This window comes from Eleutherodactylus coqui, chromosome 6, assembly GCF_035609145.1.
Source record: "Eleutherodactylus coqui strain aEleCoq1 chromosome 6, aEleCoq1.hap1, whole genome shotgun sequence".
In the NCBI taxonomy this organism is placed as follows: domain Eukaryota; kingdom Metazoa; phylum Chordata; class Amphibia; order Anura; family Eleutherodactylidae; genus Eleutherodactylus; species Eleutherodactylus coqui.
The window spans coordinates 141,832,922-141,851,747 of record NC_089842.1 but is presented as its reverse complement, the minus strand read 5'-3'; the positions used below and the strand labels follow the sequence as shown (position 1 = coordinate 141,851,747).

General features: G+C 42.8%; 1 protein-coding gene across 4 annotated transcripts in view; it reads right to left on the bottom strand.

Moving 5' to 3' along the window:
• PPP1R12C (protein phosphatase 1 regulatory subunit 12C) overlaps positions 1 to 18,826 on the bottom strand; it is a 90,265-nt gene that overhangs the window by 7,315 nt on the left and 64,124 nt on the right. For all 4 annotated transcript variants that reach the window (XM_066607757.1, XM_066607758.1, XM_066607759.1 and 1 more), the window contains 9 exons: positions 17,646 to 17,736; positions 16,346 to 16,453; positions 15,054 to 15,141; positions 14,280 to 14,383; positions 10,120 to 10,175; positions 8,574 to 8,667; positions 4,692 to 4,796; positions 2,553 to 2,603; positions 1,907 to 1,957 (listed from right to left, as the gene is read on the bottom strand). In XM_066607757.1, the coding sequence (XP_066463854.1) occupies positions 1,907 to 1,957; positions 2,553 to 2,603; positions 4,692 to 4,796; positions 8,574 to 8,667; positions 10,120 to 10,175; positions 14,280 to 14,383; positions 15,054 to 15,141; positions 16,346 to 16,453; positions 17,646 to 17,736 (748 nt within the window). The remainder of the gene's footprint in view (positions 1 to 1,906; positions 1,958 to 2,552; positions 2,604 to 4,691; positions 4,797 to 8,573; positions 8,668 to 10,119; positions 10,176 to 14,279; positions 14,384 to 15,053; positions 15,142 to 16,345; positions 16,454 to 17,645; positions 17,737 to 18,826) is intronic.

Sequence of the window (18,826 nt, the reverse complement as noted above, 5' to 3'; positions counted from 1 at the left end):
AGGAATACAGTTCTATACAGTACAGTAATTAGATCTGGTCTTTTAATTAGTTTTCACCTTCTGTGATCACAGGCATCACCAAGCTACATACAGGAAAACCACGGCACTCCTTCTTGAAGTGAAAAGTAAATAGACTTCTTTACTCACTGGACATGGCAACAAAAGATTATTTAGCATTAACTTGCCCTGTATATCTTTATTAATGAAATTCTAAAGTTGGGGCCCTGTAGGTTGCATGTGCCATGAATAGCTACATGTACAAAGGCTTTGATTAATATAGCACTGCCAATGTCCTTGGGGGTATTACCAGGACAGACATTCCCTGGAGGTAGACAATAAAAGGTCCTGCTTAAAAAATATAGCAGAGATCTTGAAAACCATTAAAAACAAATCACTCGTTTACACTGAAAAGATCGTTGTCATATGAGGGCGGGCCTTGCTGAGAAGAATGTAAGAACCAATGGGAGCCTAAGAAGAAGTCGCGCTGGGCAGTGAATGTTTAGGGGAGGGCTATCTTCCTCTCCTGCAGAGCATCGGGAATAGAGGAGACCGGCATGACCATGCCTGCCCAGAGTGAGTGGGCTGAAGCCTGGGGCTTAATTTGTGCCCATAGCTGGCAGTCTGCCACTAAGGGCGCCTCACACAGCCCTGGAGAAGGCAAGAGAGGCTGTTGCCAGGTGCGAAAGGATTTGAGAGAAGGTTCCCCTAGCCTCAAGGTGTTGTCAGTTAAGCTGGTAGAGCCCCCCGCCTGGGGCAGGGGCGTAGCCCTGCCTTCACTGTACTCCTCAGAGCGATTGGGGTTGTAGTGGACACTGGGGGTTGTGGAGAGAGAATACCCACCTTGCAAAGTGGGGAGATATGTTTGCTGAGAAGAAACGGGGTTGCATAGGTCCAGTAGTATATGCCCTTGTGCTAGCCTGCCTTTAAGGAAGGTAGGCAGTGAGTGCTCTGGTGGAAGGGGACACTATAGCTGGTGGGTCATATTAAAGTTAGAGCTTGGATGTGCCTCCTTTTCTTCTGAGGTCAGGACAGGCAACAAAACAGTTAGCTCCGTTCTGTTTACCCTTTTCAGTGGGGTAAAAGTTCAAAAAACAGAAAAAGGTCAGCTCAACCAATCTTGCAAATGTTGCTCTCAAGTTGCTTGGAGGAGGGCACAGGAAAGCTCTAATGGACCCTTGGAGATATGTATAGTGATCCGGAAATAGAAAAAAAATCCCAGCACTTCCTTAAAAAAAGTGTTATGGATTAATAATAAATTTTAAAGTTAAATTTTTTTTTAAGGTTTTTTTTCTAGAGCCCTGCCAGCCCTATATTCCCCAAGTCCTACAGATGCCAAGCTAAAACTGGTTAGCTCCTCCTACTAGCTGTAAGCGTCCTGCAGGCAGAAAGCCAATACTTTCTGCTTAGTGTCCGGCAATAGCTATACTCAGTCTTCAGCTGTGTCCCGCAATGATACAGACGAGAAATAAAGTTATGGCTTTATGAATGTGAAATACGAAAAAGGAAAAAAAAATGTAACACATTTGCAGGAAAAATGTTTAAGAAGGGAATCCTATATATCCGATATTGGCATAAATGTGAGGACCCGTAAAGTTAAAATGTTAATACCACAAGAGGACTGGCCAAAATAAAAAATGGTGGAATAGCTGTTTTTCTCCCTTCTAAATAAATAAATGTAATTAATAAGAGTTAGTTAATGAATTACAGGTGCCAAAAGGTCATCCTGAAAAAAATGTAATATTCCCACAAAATTTAATAAAGCCCTTATACGGCTACCTGGACAGCGGGGGTGGGGGGAGTTCATATTTTTGTAATGCGAGGATGAAAGTGCAGGATAAATAAAAGATGCATCCTGAAGGCTTTCTTAACGAGTCCGACATATTATATTAATACCAGTTACCATTACCTTTAACTCCTCTTCAAGTTCAGCTGCCTTTCGTTCTAACGCTCTTCTTTCCTATGGTGAGACACGGCCCAGTAAAGGTTATTCTGCAAGTCTTTCTTAACAAGATTTCATTTCTATTTAAAAGTTCTGTAACTTTGTAAATCCTTTGCTGCACAGCTTTTGCACCCACGGCACATAGCATATATCACAAGGCTGTATACAGGCAGCTGTGCAGACCAATTCAAAATGCCCTCTACATGGGATACCCGCGATCACAAATGTGTTTTGAACTACTTTTCATGGCACCACGTTTGGCCAAACATTAGCATTTTTAATCGCTATGAAAAGGGGTTCTCCTAGAATACCAAATGTCATCGCTTGCACCCTGTACAGCCTAGCAGAGGACCACAGGACTATTAAAGCAGGAAGGTACTGTTTTGTTTTAGCTTTTGCTACTTTCCCCCTCAAATCTTGAACATCCTCTTTAAAAAGGTAGCACACACACAATGGGACCGTTATTTTGGCTATCTTATTGAACGTACGATGGACAAGCCATTTCTTCAGGGGTCGGAATCTTTTGGGCCTGCCACTGATCACCCAAGTAGTGGTTTGCTTTGTTGAGCAACGAATGGTTGAAAATATTTAAAACAGTGAACTAAATACATACAAATCGCTCAAGCTCCAGCAGGGCAGGCCTCTCTGCATGTCGCTCCTGTCGCTGGAAGAAAGAAAGATACATTATTAAAGAACGATTAACTTTTCAGAATAAGCTGCAGTACGTACATGAGCAATTACAGTACTCCTGGCCATTATAAGGCTTGTAGCCTGCATTTTTCGCACAATTTTCGCTCTGTTGGGTATAGATCTGGATTCTCAATCCTCTGAGGACTGGTGGGAGGAGACAACTACTCTGCCATGTTCTATAAACTGCACACAGAGAACTGCAAATTCTGCTCTGTTTGTAACATACACAGAGACTATGTAGGACAGGGTACAGCAGGACTAAGCAGTGGAGATGTGAACAGCAAATAATTTACTATCAGCTCCAGCACATCGTCTGTGCGTCAATTTCTCACTGCTACTCCCCTTTGCTTTCATAAAATTTCCCATATGTATGAACGACAAATATAAAGGGGTTGTCTCGAGGAAGCAGTGAAATTTTTTTTTTGCCCAGTCCCCCTAATTAAGCATACATTACTAAGCCCCCCTGTAAATGACTTTTCTAGCTGGTTTCTACTTACAGTTCCAGCGTTTCAGCAACTTATAAAAAGTTTCCCCAAGATGGCCGCCGGCTCTTTTCCCTTCGCTTGCTGTAGCCCAACGTGCGCGCTCCCGAGACACTACCAGTTGTGTCTCCCTGACAACCAGACGCCCCGCAGCCGCCGACCGGACCCCGGTATTGAACGCGGCCGACCAGTCACCCACCGCCAGGCAGCAGGTAACCGGCGCTAGCCCCCGGGGGCCCCAGCGGCAGTCAGTCACGCGTCACCCCCGTCAGTCCGTCACCCATCACTTACCTGGGTGGCTGGGCTGGGCGGCTCGGCTGGGCTGCTGGGCGGCTCCAGTTTCTGCACCTTCCTCTAACAGAGGATGGTAGCAGAATGGCCGCTCCAGCGCGCTCCCGAGAAGATACAGCTCGTCTGCGCATGCGCAGAAGAGCTGTAGCGGCGAGCACACTGAAGCGGCTCGTGCTCAGAGCAGAAGACCGGACTGCGCAAGCGCGTCTAAAAAAGCAAGACGCCAGCGAATTTAGACGGAACCATGGAGACGGGGACGCTAGCAACGGAGCAGGTAAGTGAATAACTTCTGTATGGCTCATAATTAATGCACGATGTATATTACAAAGTGCATTAATATGGCCATACAGAAGTGTATAACCCCACTTGCTGCCGCGAGACAACCCCTTTAATGAGCTAGGCAGAAATACGATTCGGGAGTTAGAAATACTACAGCAGTTTTTCCAGAATAGCATAGGCACACACTAAGTATTAAAGCAAATGACTTCCACAAGGCTGCAAGGAATACAAACAAAAAATAAACAGCTCCCGACAGGTTTTCTACTTCGCCGAAAACAAAAATTTTCTAAAAACACAAGAAACAGACTCAGCTCTCAGCTTTTCCTTGGAGAAGGCCCTACTTGGCTGTTCTGCTCACCTGGTAGAATTTGTCCTTTGCAAACTTTATGACATTGCTTGTAAAACAAGCAGCACACCTGCTGTCTTGTGTAGTAAAATATTTAGTAGCTCTACATTCAGGGTATGTACTCCTGGTAGAATCTACAGGAAGAAGTACTACCAGATACCCTGGCATATCGAAACTGAGGTGTAGTCCAGTGTTACTATAGATATCCAGTAGGGTTAGCAAGGAGGCGTACGATCAGATACCCTGAATACCTAGTAAAACATCAGTTCTATTCACCCCGGTCTTCATTCTGGTAACATCCATAAACCCAATTCAAACCAACATATGGTCTTGTTCTTTATGTTTAGTAATTGTCCGTCTGACTAAGTTTATACGTTGGTGATAAGAATCACTAAAAGTTAAGTGTTAGTTCTTTTTCGGTGATTAATTTAAATATATAAAAGATTTTTTTCTGCCTCGGTGATTTGCTTGGAGCGTTGTACAGCGTTTAGGACGGTGCTGAAAAAGCAGCACTAAACGCTGTACGAAAAAAAATCAGTGTGAGGGAGGCCTTAGACAGTTTTGCTAGATGAGGCCCAATGTTTATCAATACAGAATGTATTAGGCTAGGAGTTTGGCCAGTACGGTGGTTCCAACAGGCGCAGGTAGGGGTTCTGACAAATACCTGTGTGACCCGCTCCAGCTCCAACTTTAACTGGGTTAGTTTCAGCTCTGCCTCTTGAAGCTGTTCTCTCAGTGACTCGTTTTGAGAAAGTAAATCTTCATATAACTGTGGAACGGACAGATTCCGAACATCAGGTTAAGTAATTCATAAGTGTCTGGACACAACAACATAGTTTAAAAAGTAAAAGTGGGAAAGTTAAAGGGGTTGCCTGCACTTTTTCTTTTAAACTGATAACCTATCCTCTGGATAGGTCATCAGTTGTTGATGGACGGGGGTCTGCCACTTGGGACCCCCGTCCATCAGCTGATCTTCCAGTCCGCTGTCAGTGCAGCAGGCTGGATGCAGTTGTCAGCAGTCAGGGAAGAAAGTGGGATGCAACATCTTGACCAAGAAAGAAGCAGGAAGTGGAAGAGCAAGCTTGGTGTTCCCACTGAAATCAATAGGAGCGAAGCTGACACTCCCAATTTCTTCTCCTGACCGCTGATGACAACGTCTGGCCCACTGCACTGAAGGTAGGCAAGACGATCAACTGGTCCACAGGATAGTTAATAAGTTGAAAAAAAAAAAGGGGGGGGGGGGGGAGAAGAAGGGCAGAAACCCCACTTAACCCCTTGAGTGGCACGCCCGGAAATTTTCCGGGACAAGCTTCACTGCTATGTTTCACTATGGGAGCTGCAGAGTACAATGCCATAAACTGTGGCATTGTGCTCTGCCTGCACAGACCCACACAGAACAGTGCAGGACTTTGCTGGCAGATCGGCAATATCTTCCTGCTTCTGTTTTTCAATCAACCCACTTCTATTTTCAAAGTCCTGCACTGCTTTGTTTACAGGTTGCCATAGAGACCATGGGCTTGTCAGAAGCCAGCCGATTATCTCTGTGGCAGGGAGAGCTGGTGCTCGGCTGTCAGGGGATAGCCAGGCACCAGCTCTACACAGTAGAGAATGGAGAAAACCTCCGATCTCTGCTGTGTTAACTCTTTACATGCCACGGTCTATGCCACTGCACCATGTAAAGGGCTGTCACCAACAGACCCCCGGAAAGGGACAAAAATAAAAAAAAAAATAAAAAAAAAAAAAGCTAAAAAATTATTAAACAAATAAAAGTGAAAAACTAAAGAAAAAAATTACACATGTGGTATCCCTGCGTCGTAATGACCCAGAGAAGGAAGTTAGTACATTTAACCCCTTAATGACACAGCCTCTTTTTTTAAACGGGGAGAGGAAAAAAATCATAACTCCTTTATTTATCAACGTCGCTGTATGAGGGCTTGTTTTTTGTGGGACGAGTTGTATTTTTCATAGGTGCTATTTAAAGTACCATATAATGTACTGAAAAACTTTTACAAAATTCTATGTGGAGTAAAATGAAAAAAAGAAAAAAAAAAGACATTCCACCATCTTTCAGTGCATTTTGTTTATACGGTGCACAAACTGCAACGAAAATGACAAAATAACTTTATTCTATGGGTCGGTACGATTACTACGATACCAAACTTGTATAGGTTTTTTTTTCTGTAGTACTTTTAATTTTGTTAAAATTACTTTCTGACACCATCTTCTGCACGCAATATCTTTTTTTCCATACTTGAGCGAGGGCTCATTTTGGCGAGATGTCCTGTAGTTTACGTTAGTGCTAATTCGGAATACATATGACTTTTTGATCGCTTTTTATTACATTTTGTCCAGGAGACCGGGTGACTGAAAAAGTGCATTTGTGGCACTCTTTATTTTTTCGGCCGACGTTCACCAAGCAGGGTAAATAATGCACTACTTTGATAGATCGGACTTTTACGGACACGGCGATACCAAATATATCTTTTATGATTTAGATTTTTTTTTATTATAGATATGGCAAAAGGAGGGTGATTTAAACTATTACCGTATATACCGGCGTATAAGACGACTTTTGAACCCCGAAAAATCTGCTCTGCAGTCGGGGGTCGTCTTATGCGCCGGTAATACAAAAAAAAAAAAGTGTAAAAAAAAAAAATTTATTACTCACCTCCCCCGGCGTTCTGTCGCGCTCCGGCAGGATGTCGCTCGCTCCTCGTCCCCGGCGCAGCATAGCTTTCTGAATGCGGGGCTTGAAATCCCCGCTTCCAGAAAGCTAATACACACGCCGGCAGCCATGACAGCATTGAATGGCTGTGATTGGCTAAAGCACACGTGGCTTCAGCCAATCACACTATTCAATTACATCATTGAATGGCTGTGATTGGCTGAAGGCGCACGTGTTAGCAATCACACCCATTCAATGATGTCATTGAATAGTGTGATTGGCTGAAGCCACGTGTGCTTTAGCCAATCACAGCCATTCAATGATGTCATGGCTGCCGGCGTGTGTATTAGCTTTCTGGAAGCGGGGATTTCAAGCCCCGCATTCAGAAAGCTATGCTGCGCCGGGGACGAGGAGCGAGCGACAGCCTGCCGGAGCGAGCGACATCCTGCCGGAGCGCGACAGAACGCCGTGGGAGGTGAGTAATGAATTTTTTTTTTTTTCTCCACTGTATACCGGCGTATAAGGTGACAGTTGGGTCGTCTTATACGCCCCGTCGCCTTATACGCCGGTATATACGGTACTTTTTTTTTTTTTAAACTGTGAAAAAGTTGTGAAAAAGAAAAAAAACTTTCAATTTGGTATTGGCATAATCGAACCGGCCTGTAGAATTACTTTAATACATTATTTATACTGCTCAGAGAATGCAGTGAACAATAAAAATAAAAAACATGCCAGAATTACAGATTTTGTTACTCTTGCCACTAGAAAAAAATAGAATAAAAAGCAATCAAAATTTTACAGGTTTCTAAAAATTAGATAAATGAAGACAAAAGTTCATCCTGCAAAAAATAAGGCCTTCTAGGGCTCTGGCAATGGGAAAATAAAATTAATACGTCTCTTGGAAGGTGGCGACACAAAAGCAAACCTTTAAGAAAAAAATAATGTTTTAAATGTACAAAAATAGCAAAACATAAAAAAAAAAAAAAAAACCTGTATAAACTTGGTATCACCGGAATCGTGGGACTCGGAGAATGTTATCACATTATTTATTCTGCATGTTGAACGCCGTAAAAATGAAATCCAAAAAATTAATGGCAGAATTTCTTTTTTTCCCCCCAATCTCCCTACAAATGTTTTTACACAAGTTGTGCAATACATTATATAAAACCGAAAAATGATGCCATCAAAAAGTACAACTTGTCCCGCAAAAAGCAAGCCCTCATATAGCAGTGCCAATGAAAAAAATGAAAAGGTTATGGCTCTTGGAACGCAACTGCAAAATTAGTTGAAATTCAATGATTATACCAGTTAAAAAACCTGCCCTGGTGGGTCTGACAGGGTGGTGAGAAACCCGCCACTCAAGGGGTTAAAGCTACTTTTCTATGTCCTTTTTTGTTTTTAACTAAATTATGAGGATCAATAAGGGGACGATAAGAGGGTCAATGGAGATTAAATTTTAATTTTTTGTTTAGTGTTGTATTAAGGGAAGAATGCCTTGGATGTTTTTGAAAACCTCTTCTACATTTAGTGTTACTCCGATCCCAGAACTCTCCAACCATTCTTAACATATTATAAACACCATGGTTTCTTAAGATTGGGAATTCTTGCAAATCCATTAACCCTGATCAGACTACTACTAATGTTAGTAACAATGTGATTGTGACAATTTCTGGCACGTTCAGACTCTGATGGCCCGTGACATTACTTAGACCACAGGACTGATGTGTCCAAAGTGAATGACATCATCACATTCAGTAGTATGCATTAAGAGGAGTCTACCAATGTCTGATCTCCACTCCATTTTCTGTCATAATGGGATTACACGCAATTTTTTACAACAATCTCTATGAAAGGGCGGTTGTAAAGAAAAACTCCATGTACCTTTTTGTAATCTTTGTCAGACTCATCCTTGTGTCTGGGAAAGGAGTATGTCCCCGCTCTGAATGGCAAAATACTGTTTAGGCTGTCCGTTACCCTGCAATCACAAAACCAATTCCATATTGTAACATCGTGAATATATGACATTTAGAAAGCACTGATTCTGGAGCTAAAATGTTACAAGACATGTCCGTACCTTAGCTGATCCTGCGGACAACCATCTAATGTACATGGGGGTGCGCCGAATTAGGGCTCACTCACACTAGTGAATATGACCAGATATTATGCGTATATATTATACACAGCCAATCCACATGTAACATGCATATTCACTGTATGTTATGCACATAGACTAGAACAGTGCATATTACACACCAAAATAGGACATGCTGCGGTTTTTTACGTGCGTGTTAAAAACGCAGGTCTGAATGGCCTCAATGTAAATCGATGGGCTTTTAGCACTCCGTCTTACATTCACATGTGAGCCCTGAGGATCGGTCCTGTTGTATTTTAATGTGTCTGATCCTGTGTTCACAAATATTGAGTTACTACTGGAGTTGTCTGGAGGTTACTCTTTTGTCCCCATTTAGGACACAGGCATGCTCAGCTGAGTCCAGCATGCAAATGGAGGGGTCAGACGGAATATTTTTAGAGTGAATACTTTCCTAAAATGCCCGGTCCTCCCACTGCTCTCCAGAGCTCTGCCGGGCACCCTGCAGACTTCGTTCGGCCATAGAAGATCACTTCCTGGTTGTGGGATTCATAAATCCGACCTCCAGGAAGTGATGACTGTGATTGGTTCATCCAGTGCTGCTCAGCCACTCAGCGCGTTAAGCGCGGATTTATGAATTGGCTAAACAATGCTGCCAATTCACAAATCCCGCCTCTACAACACACTGGCTGCTGATTGGTTCTTCAGCCGCTGCTTAGCCAATCAATGCAGCACTGGATGAAACAATCAGAGCTATTGCTCCCCGGAGGCGGGATTTATGAAACCTGCAACCAGGAAATAATCTTCTGTAGGCGACCGCGGACTGCAGGACGCTCGGCGGAGCTCCGGAGAGCAGAGGAAGGACACAGGCCAAGGCTTTTAGGCACGTATTCCTTTTTTTAAAAAATTTGGAGTGCAGCTAGGGCTTAGTTTCATGGTAGGACTTATTTTCTAAAGATAAAGTTGCATCTGATGAAAACCACGATTTCGTGTGTTGCGACAAAAATGAAGGCTCCATTGGGAAACATGGGCTAAGAAGGAGAAAAACAAAAACAAACCACAAATCACAGCAATATAGAGCATGCCACTGGCATGGTTTTTTTTTTTTTTGCAACAGGAGGTTAAAACAGGCTAAACTAGATGGACATCGTCTTCATTCAGCCTAACATACTATATTACTATGTAACCCATTGGAAAGCTCAGGCTCGCGCGATTTTGTCACCTGTGTGAAAGCGGCCTAAGGGTGAGGGCAATCTACTGAGAAGGGTTGTGGAGATGAAGCAACCCCTTTAATGGGTTTATTAACTAGAGGGAATAACTGAGAAGTGACATAATTACCTGTGCCCAGTTGTGTCATTGTGGTTTACGGCCTCTGTGTCCTCATTGTCTGTAACCTGTAAAAACCGAGCTGTTATAATTATGTCTTTCTGGATAAACAGTTAGCAATGGTCATAAAAGAGCATACAGGTAAATACTGATAAAACCACGTTGCATATTGGCATTCTAAATGGGTGACTCAAAGCTTTCCAGTGTTAACCCCTTAAGATGCCGAAATGAGTATGTAATGGATTGGTATGTATTAAACCACCAAGATGTATAGAATGGTCACTGAGCTGGCATAAAGGCTGGGTCTATACAATCACTACAGAAGACCAAGGTTAACAGACAGCCAGGGTCAGAAAACTGCTCCCGGCCATTGAACCTGTAGATGTTGTGGCAACACCTGGGCGGTTAGAGGCAGGATGCTCCCTTTGTACTGTGAAGATGGGATGCCATGGCAGACTGAGGTCTAACAGTCGTCAAGATCTGCAAGACTGTAGAGCCATTAGGCCATGTTGAAGGCCTGGCCCAAGGCTGTGGTTACACAGGTGTATAATTACCCCGTATTATGCGTGCGCTGTATGCCCGTGTGATAGGCAGTAACTCGCAGAAAAATCAATAACATTGCCGTACGCAGTTCGTAACATAAACCAATATCCCTTACCCACATAAGAAAAACTCTTTAGATGCTAGCTATAATTTTGGATTATGCAGTGTTGTGGTCTTTAACCCCTTCCCGCTCCATGACGTACCGGTACGTCATGGCAGCCTGGTACTTCGCGCAAAATGACTTACCGATACGTCATCGGGATAGCGGGAGATCATGACTGACCTCGCGCTATCCCGCAGCGGGAGCCAGCTGTCAGTCACAGTCGGCGCCCCGCTGCAACAGCGGGGGGCATCGGAGATGCGTCCCACGCTGTTAACCCCTTCCCTGCCGCGATCTAAGTAGATCGCGGCAGGGAAAGAGTTCACAGAGGGAGCACGCTCCCTCTGTGTCTCCGGCCGGCTCTCGCGATGTCATCGCGAGAGCCCGGCCTGTCACCATGGCAACAGGACGCCAGACACTGGCATCCTGTATTGCCTATGATCGCTGTATAAGCGATAAGGCATGGCAGAGCAGTAGCTCTGCCATGCCTTATGACAGCGATCATAGGTACAGTGCTGCAAGTCCCTCAGAGGGACTCAAATAGTGAAAAAAAAAAGAAAAGAAAAATGTAAAAAAAAAATGTAAAACCCCTTTTTTTATGGTTTTTCTAATATTAGCATAAAAAAAGGTAAAAAAAAAAATTAAAGCCCCACATATTGGGTTTTGATGCGTCCGTAATGACGTGTACAAAAAGTTGAACACGCTTTTTATTTTGTACAACAAAAAGCTTAAAAAAAACCTGCTAAAAAACAGAGGCAAAATGCTAATTAGCATTTTGCCTCACAAAAAATGCAATAAAAGTGATTAAAAAAAGCCATACATTCCCCAAAATGGTACCAATAAAAACTACAGCTCGTCTCGCAAAAAATAAGCCCTCAGAGCTCCGTACATAGAAAAATAAAAAAAAGTTACAGGACTTTGAATGCAGCTATAGAGAAAAAAAAAAAAAAGGCTTTTTATTGCAAACAAGTGTAAAAACCTAAAAAAAATATTTTGGTATCGTTGTTACCGTACCGGGCCGCAGAAAAAATTGTGTGTCATGTATGCGGCATGATTAATGCTGTATAAAAAAAAATTAAAATCTATGTCAGAATTGATGCGTTTTCTCTCCCTGTTATAAAAAAAAAAAAAATATATAAAAGTTTTACGATATAGCCTATGTACCCAAAAGCGGCACCGATAAAAACTACAGCTCGACACGTAAAAAACAAGGCCTTATACGGCCACGTCCACGGAAAAATAAAAAAGTTATGGCTTTTGAAAAATGGAGATGGAAAAATACCAAAAATCGCTTGGTCCTCAATGCCAAAATAGGCCGTGTCATTAAGGGGTTAATGGATCGATCACCTATAGATTTGATTATCAGTTGATTTACTGGTTTAGTAGTTAATAAGTTGAAAATTCTATAATATATCCATTAGCTAGACAATTGATTTCATGACACACAAACCTAGAAAATACAGTGTCTGAACAAAAAAGGAATGTTGTACCTTGTCACCACTGGAAGCTAGCTGTTTGACAGGGCTTGGATGCAGGAATGTCTTTGTCATGCCCCTAGCTCCCAATGGGCTGAATTGTTGAAGGTCCTAGCAGCGTCTGTAGTTATTTTTGGCTGGCCTGGAAGGTTAGGGTTAGTTTTGCTATTAGTAAGCCTAACACGAAACCCTAACTCTTCAGGGTAGGCAAAAATCACTACAGTCCGATTGCCTTGCCTGTCCCCGCTGCCCTTCCGGCTCTGAAGTACCGTGCACACAGAGATCGATGCCCCACCACCGACAACACTGTCATCCTTCCCCCTGCCCACACGGCTAACAGTTTCCTGCCCCTATGCTGTAGCAGTGCTCAGGGCAGTGGATGAGGCCCTTTCAACGCTCTTTGCACTTTCAGGGAATTCGGTAGCCGCCGGTTTCTCCGCTCCTCTGCCTCCTCTCCCTTCAGCAGCTGTCACCTGCGCCGCTACCAAGAGGCGGGTGAGGAGTGGAGAAGTCATCAGCATCTCGCCGCTACAGTGGGAAGGACAGGGGGGGTGGGAGGGGAAGGACAGTGTGGCTGCCGCTGGGCTGATCTCGCTGCTGCAGCAGGGGAAAGCCCATTGGCAGCCGGGTGGCCACGGGGAAGGAAAGAGGAGAGAAGTCAGCCAATTGGGAGCTAGAGGCGTGACAGAGGCATTCCTCCATGGAAGCCCTGTCAAACCCCAAGCTTCTGGTGGTGACAAGGTACAACAGTAGCAGAACAACATATAACTCTTACTGTCACAGGTATTTTTCTTGCTGTATTTCTGCCTAACGAAATCAGCCTACACCAACAGACTACATGATTGGGATAATTTCTGCACAATTTTTGTGCATTGTTCCTGAATGTCCTTAGTGGTATGAGACAACTGCTACCTGTGATTGTATATCTAATATACTGTAAGATACCGTATTGTTTTGATATGCTAAAAATGTAATTAAAGAGTTTTCAAAAAATGAAAGTGAAAAAGTTATGGTTCTCCAAATACAACAAAAACTTTATTCCACATGATATGTAATTATTATACAAAAGTAGGAAAGAAAAAAAAAATCTACATGTATTTGGTATCCCTGCAATCACATTGACCAAAACAATGAAATTAACATGCTCATTATGCTGCAAGGTGAATTATGCATTTTTAAAATGCAAGTAATGTTGGAATTAGTTTTTTTTCCTTTCTGCAAAAGAGCATCTACAGTTATGTCAACAGAAAAATAAAACGCTAGGGGCTCTCTAAATGTGGCAATTTGGGCAGAAATGAATTATATTATAGGAAAAGATCTATTCTCCTGCCCTCGTAGATCAAATACATACCTGACAGTGTGGGTCGGTCAACATTTGGTACTACAAGCATGTTCCTTTATTACTACTTAGTAGGGCATTAACTCGCTGGCCCACTGATGCCCTACACAAAGGCCTAAACTATGACATGGGCCAAGGAGAGCGACAGTCTGGCCAAGGAGAGCGACAGTCTGGCCAAGGGATTAGGAACAAGAACATTTTTTAGTTTTTGGAACTTTTGTGTCTGATCAGTGCGGTCACCCATCGATTTTTGTCCTAGTAACTAATAGTCTGGAATTGCTTTCATTTGTAGCCCGGACTTTATTTTTTGTGTACCTTGTAGGTCACATTGGCCATGTTTTAATTATTAAAAGTTTTAGGGGTGTCCCCAGTGACTTTCATTACATGTAGCAATACTTAAGTGTCGCCACCTTTAACCCACTATACACATGCTATAGCCATTTCACAAGGCTACACCATAACCACACACAATCTGAACAAGCGTGCATGCTTATTTCAGAGGGCAGATGGGAATAAGCCACTGCTAGACACCTCTGGCGGCAGCATACCTCCCAAAATATAAAGGATTGGGCATGTTAAAATACAAACTGCCCCTGTGGGACAATCTATAGACCACATCCTCATTAGACTAAAGGTCAATACCGCTGTAATCAGCAGGATCATCCATCAACTATATGTATATGGGCGGCTTTCCAACTCCGTAGTAAGAATTTACCTCCATGTTTGCTGTTCGTTCTTTCCTCCATCTTCTTCGATCCCTTGTTGTCAAATGGTTTAAGTTTTCACTGTCATAATCTTCTTTGCTAACACTTTCAAGTTCTATTGTAGAAGAAAAGGAGTATTGTTAGATACACCTCACACACAATTAGGGAATTCTTACACAATGCCATTTTTTACTATATGAAAGGGTTAGTCAGAAAAAAAAAAAATCATATACCCCATTAGGGAATACTAAATCAGTAGGAGGGGAGTTCTCTGTTCAGGATCCTCAGCTCTTAACCTTTTCAGGAGGAGTTTGGGTGTGTGCTCCATTCACACTATGGGAGTTAGGCCTCCTGCACACGGGCGGATTTGCCTTTGCGGAATCCGGAGAGGGGATCCGTCTCCGGATTCCGCAGCAAATACCTTTCATAGCATGCTATGGCAAAGTGATTCTTCATACACATAAGCGGAAACCAATTGCGGTTTCCGCTCGTGGATAGAAAATTGCAGCATGCTCCATTTTTGCGCAGATTTCACACAGATAGCTTCTACTGAAGTCAATTGAGGCATACTGTATGTATAAACATTACCCAAATAGCACGATAAAAGTCATCAGCAAGAAACACTCCGATCATTTCCATGTAGGGGAACTAAAGCCACCAGTGCTACATAAGTGAAGTTGGTGATCTTGGTTGGAGCTAGTATAGGATTATTGATCCTGATCATTACTGGAGCATTTAGTCATTTTCTGTATAGAATAAAGCAGCACAATGATATTATATATAACCTCTCTTTGTTGGCGAATTCACAGTATTTACAGGTGCAGATATGACAGTTTCAGTATTCAGTGCTAACCGCGACCTTCGGACCGGATCCTGTTCAAAAAGAACAAAGGGCAGAATATATTATTCCGTTCTGACATTTCCCGGGAACTCATTTCTATGACACCATAAAGGGATCTTGCACACTTGGGGTTTTCTTGCGCGTTATTTTTTTTTAAACGTGAATGTCAATGTGACTTCCTAATGTTAAAAATGCATCGCACAAAAGTCGCAAGTTTGTGCTTCATGGTTTTTATGAGATGCGTTTTTAAGATTAGCACGTCCCATTGACATTCGCGTTAAAAAAACCTCAGCAATATAGTGTGAAAAAATGTGCAAGAAAAAAACCGCAAGTGTGCAAGAGCCCCAAGAAAAATTTAGCGCTGAACTGAGCATTTTGTAGAAAAAAAAAAAAACTAGCTTTTGGGAAGGGGGAGGGGGGCTGTGTGAGTTGTTTTTTTTTTTGCAGGATGAGCTGTACTTTTTAATAGTACTATTTATTGATCCATGCAACATTTTGATCTTTTATTCTGTTTTTTGTAAGGCAAAACAACCTATTTTCACCTTTTTTTCCCCAATGACCTTCACTGGGTAAAGTACTGTTTTTTTTTCGCTCGGTCATTACAAAAGCAGCAATACCATGTGTGATTTTTTTATTTATTTTTTTTATAAAGAGGAAAAAAAGTGGGATTTCGGCATTTGTATTCCTAATTTTCTGTTTTATACTTTATATTTTTTAAAGTTGATTTTTGTCCCACTAGGAGACTTGATTATCAGCATCTTTCATCACCATTCTTCTAATACACTGCTATGCTGAAGAATAGTGTATTCGAAAGCCTATGAAGCTCAGCCAGAGGCTGAGCCTCATAGGTCACCGTAGCTGGCAGACCCAGAGGCTATCTTCAAGCCTCTGCTTGCATAGCATCCTATCAGGACCCCACTTCTGCATTGCAGTTTATAGTATTTCTGTGGCCATTGCATTGCAAGTCTTAATAGGCAGAACTATAGGGCAACTGTGGAGGACTGATCATGGCTGTGTTAACCGCTTAAATGCCGCTGCTAGAATTAACAGCCGAGATGTGCAAGAATGCCGATTGTGGTTGTTGCGGCCAGGCGTCAGCAGTCAAAGACAGCCAGCACCAGCCATGTATGGCGTGGGCTTCGCTACAAAGCCCGCTCCATATAAACCCTGCGCACCCAGGCCATACCTATAGATCCTAGGGCGTGAAAAAGAAAATCTAAGTTTAAAAATACCAACCATATTTTCTGTAGCCTGCTCTTTATCATCTCTTTGTTCAGTGGACTGCATCTCTACAGACTTTCCTAGCGTCTTCTCAGCTTCCTTCAAGTCAGTGAGTGTCACACCCTAATAAAACACAAAAGGCAGAATTTACTGTATTTTATTTATTGATTGTTTGAGAATCAGAAAGAAAAAAAAATTCAAAGGACTAGAGATGAGCGAACGTACTCGGATAAGCACTACTCGTCCGAGTAATGTGCTTTATCCGAGTACCTCTCTGCTCGTACTAGTTACTGTAATGCTCTGCATAGCTCTACAGAAGCCAAAATGACCTGAATGAGCACAGTGCATTATAGAAATTCAGTCCCTTTATCCTAGGTGGTGGGGGGGAGGGGGACGACACACAGCGGACTTACCACCCCTGATAAACACTGCAAATCAGCAACATACGATACCAGAATTCTTATGATTTTTGGGACACAGAATGCAACTGAACTCAGCAACCCAAGACTGTAGTGAGCCCTCTCAGATGCTAAACTAACCCTTTTGCTGTACTGCATATATTCCTGTGCTGTACATGTAGATTTTCTTTTGCGCATAGTCATTGCAAAAAATAAATCATATCTACTGTGTGTATTCCCAATCTGGTTCTTGACCATACAGCTTGGACAGTTGAGGAACATTGGAAATATGTGCTTCATCTGTGCTTTCCATGGAGCTGAAAAGTGCCATCATTTACATGGAGTATTTTCTTTGCTGCACCGTTTTACCAAGGAAGTTTCACCAATGAGTAATTGCAGAGGAATTTTTTGCTTTACTGGAATTTTCATTTAGGGAAGGTTTACGCGGGGCAGAAATGCGGCAGAATGTCCACAGCGGAAGTTCTGCGGCAAATTCTGTAGCACTTCCGCATCTAAAACAGAGTCAAAATCTGCAGCAGCTTATTTCAGAAGATACAGCTGTCACTCCTGAAGTCTTCGGTTGTCAGCGCACGACTTCATCCAGTGCCCGGCGGCCTGTACTGAGCGCAGTGTCACTGGTCAGGAGATGCCACTTCCACATCACCTGGCCAGCGTTGCTGTGCTCACTAGAGGCCTCCGGGTGCCGGGTGAAGGAGTGAGCCGACAGCGAAGACTTCAGGAGTGACTGCTGTATCTTCTGAAATCAGTTGCAGGTACGCAGCAGACTGCGAGGCAATCTCTGCAGCAATTGTGCAGATTTTGACTGCAGAAATGGTGAGGAATGTGCCATGGAATGTCCACAATACTCTTAAAGAAACAGCAAAAAGTTAGAAAAGGAGAGAAGTTTGGCCTTTTACCTGAGTAGATCGCCTTGACTGCCTCATGAGCCGAGAGCGAGCTTTCCTTTGTGATTCTGATTCTTCATCACGGACAGGTGTTTGATACGACCTGATAAAAAGTAAGAATTACAATTTAATGATTTATTCTAGTTCAGCTGAAGGGTCTCATCAAGTAGAACTACTATTCGCTCCCATGTATGAATGCAGGAAATAACAAGGAGTAGGTCATCAGAGACAACGCCTTTCAGATTAAAGCTGCCAGAGTGATCAGCTGAATGCAAACATCTTCTGGGAGAAGCCATGCCCAGCTAGACATTTCCCCTGTAGCGGCCAGATGAATGTCTACGTAGTACATGGCGAGCTCATGTATGTCGGACCAGGAGCTTCTATATATAGACTTCTGTGGAGTTCTATTGTACCTCTTTATGCCTACAAATTCTTATGGGTCTTTTTCCACATCGTGCCCTAGTAGATGCCATATTAAGGAGACATTCCACCCTAGAAGTATTGCTAGCCTGGGAAAATACCTAAAGTCTTTATCTCAGACGTGTAACAAATGGAGATCAACATGGTTGGTGTCATTTTACCTGGCCTTCACACAGCATATACAGAATGTATGATGGACGAACAATCATTCATGAGATCATTTACCCATCCCATTGTGTAATCGCTGTTTATATTGGAAGATGTGCAGCCGCTAACTAGATTTTTAGTGCCACATGAAGAATATCATCTTTTGCTCGTATGTTGGTTGATCGACAGCAACTTTACAGGGCTCAATGATGAGGCAAACCAAAGTACCTACAAATGTTCTTGCCGGACCATCAGGGTGTGAAAACCCTTAAATACAGCGCTGCATAGAGCACCACATGGAGGTCCTACAACTCTGTACTATGGAGGTGTAGGCCCTTGCCGTCAGAGTCACGAAGCCCAACTCTAATCAGCCATGTATGTTTATCCCCTTAGCAATGGAGCTTTTTTTAGTTTTTTCCTCCTCCCATACAGCGACGTTGCTGTGTGTTTTTTTGCGGGACGAGTTGTAGTTTTCAATGGTACTATTATACCATATAATGTACTGAAAAACTTAAGAATTCTAACTGGAGAGAAATGAGAAAAAAAAAACGACATTCCACCATCTTTCGGTGCGTCCTGTTTCTACGGCGCACAAACTGCAACAAAAATGACCCGATAAAGTTACT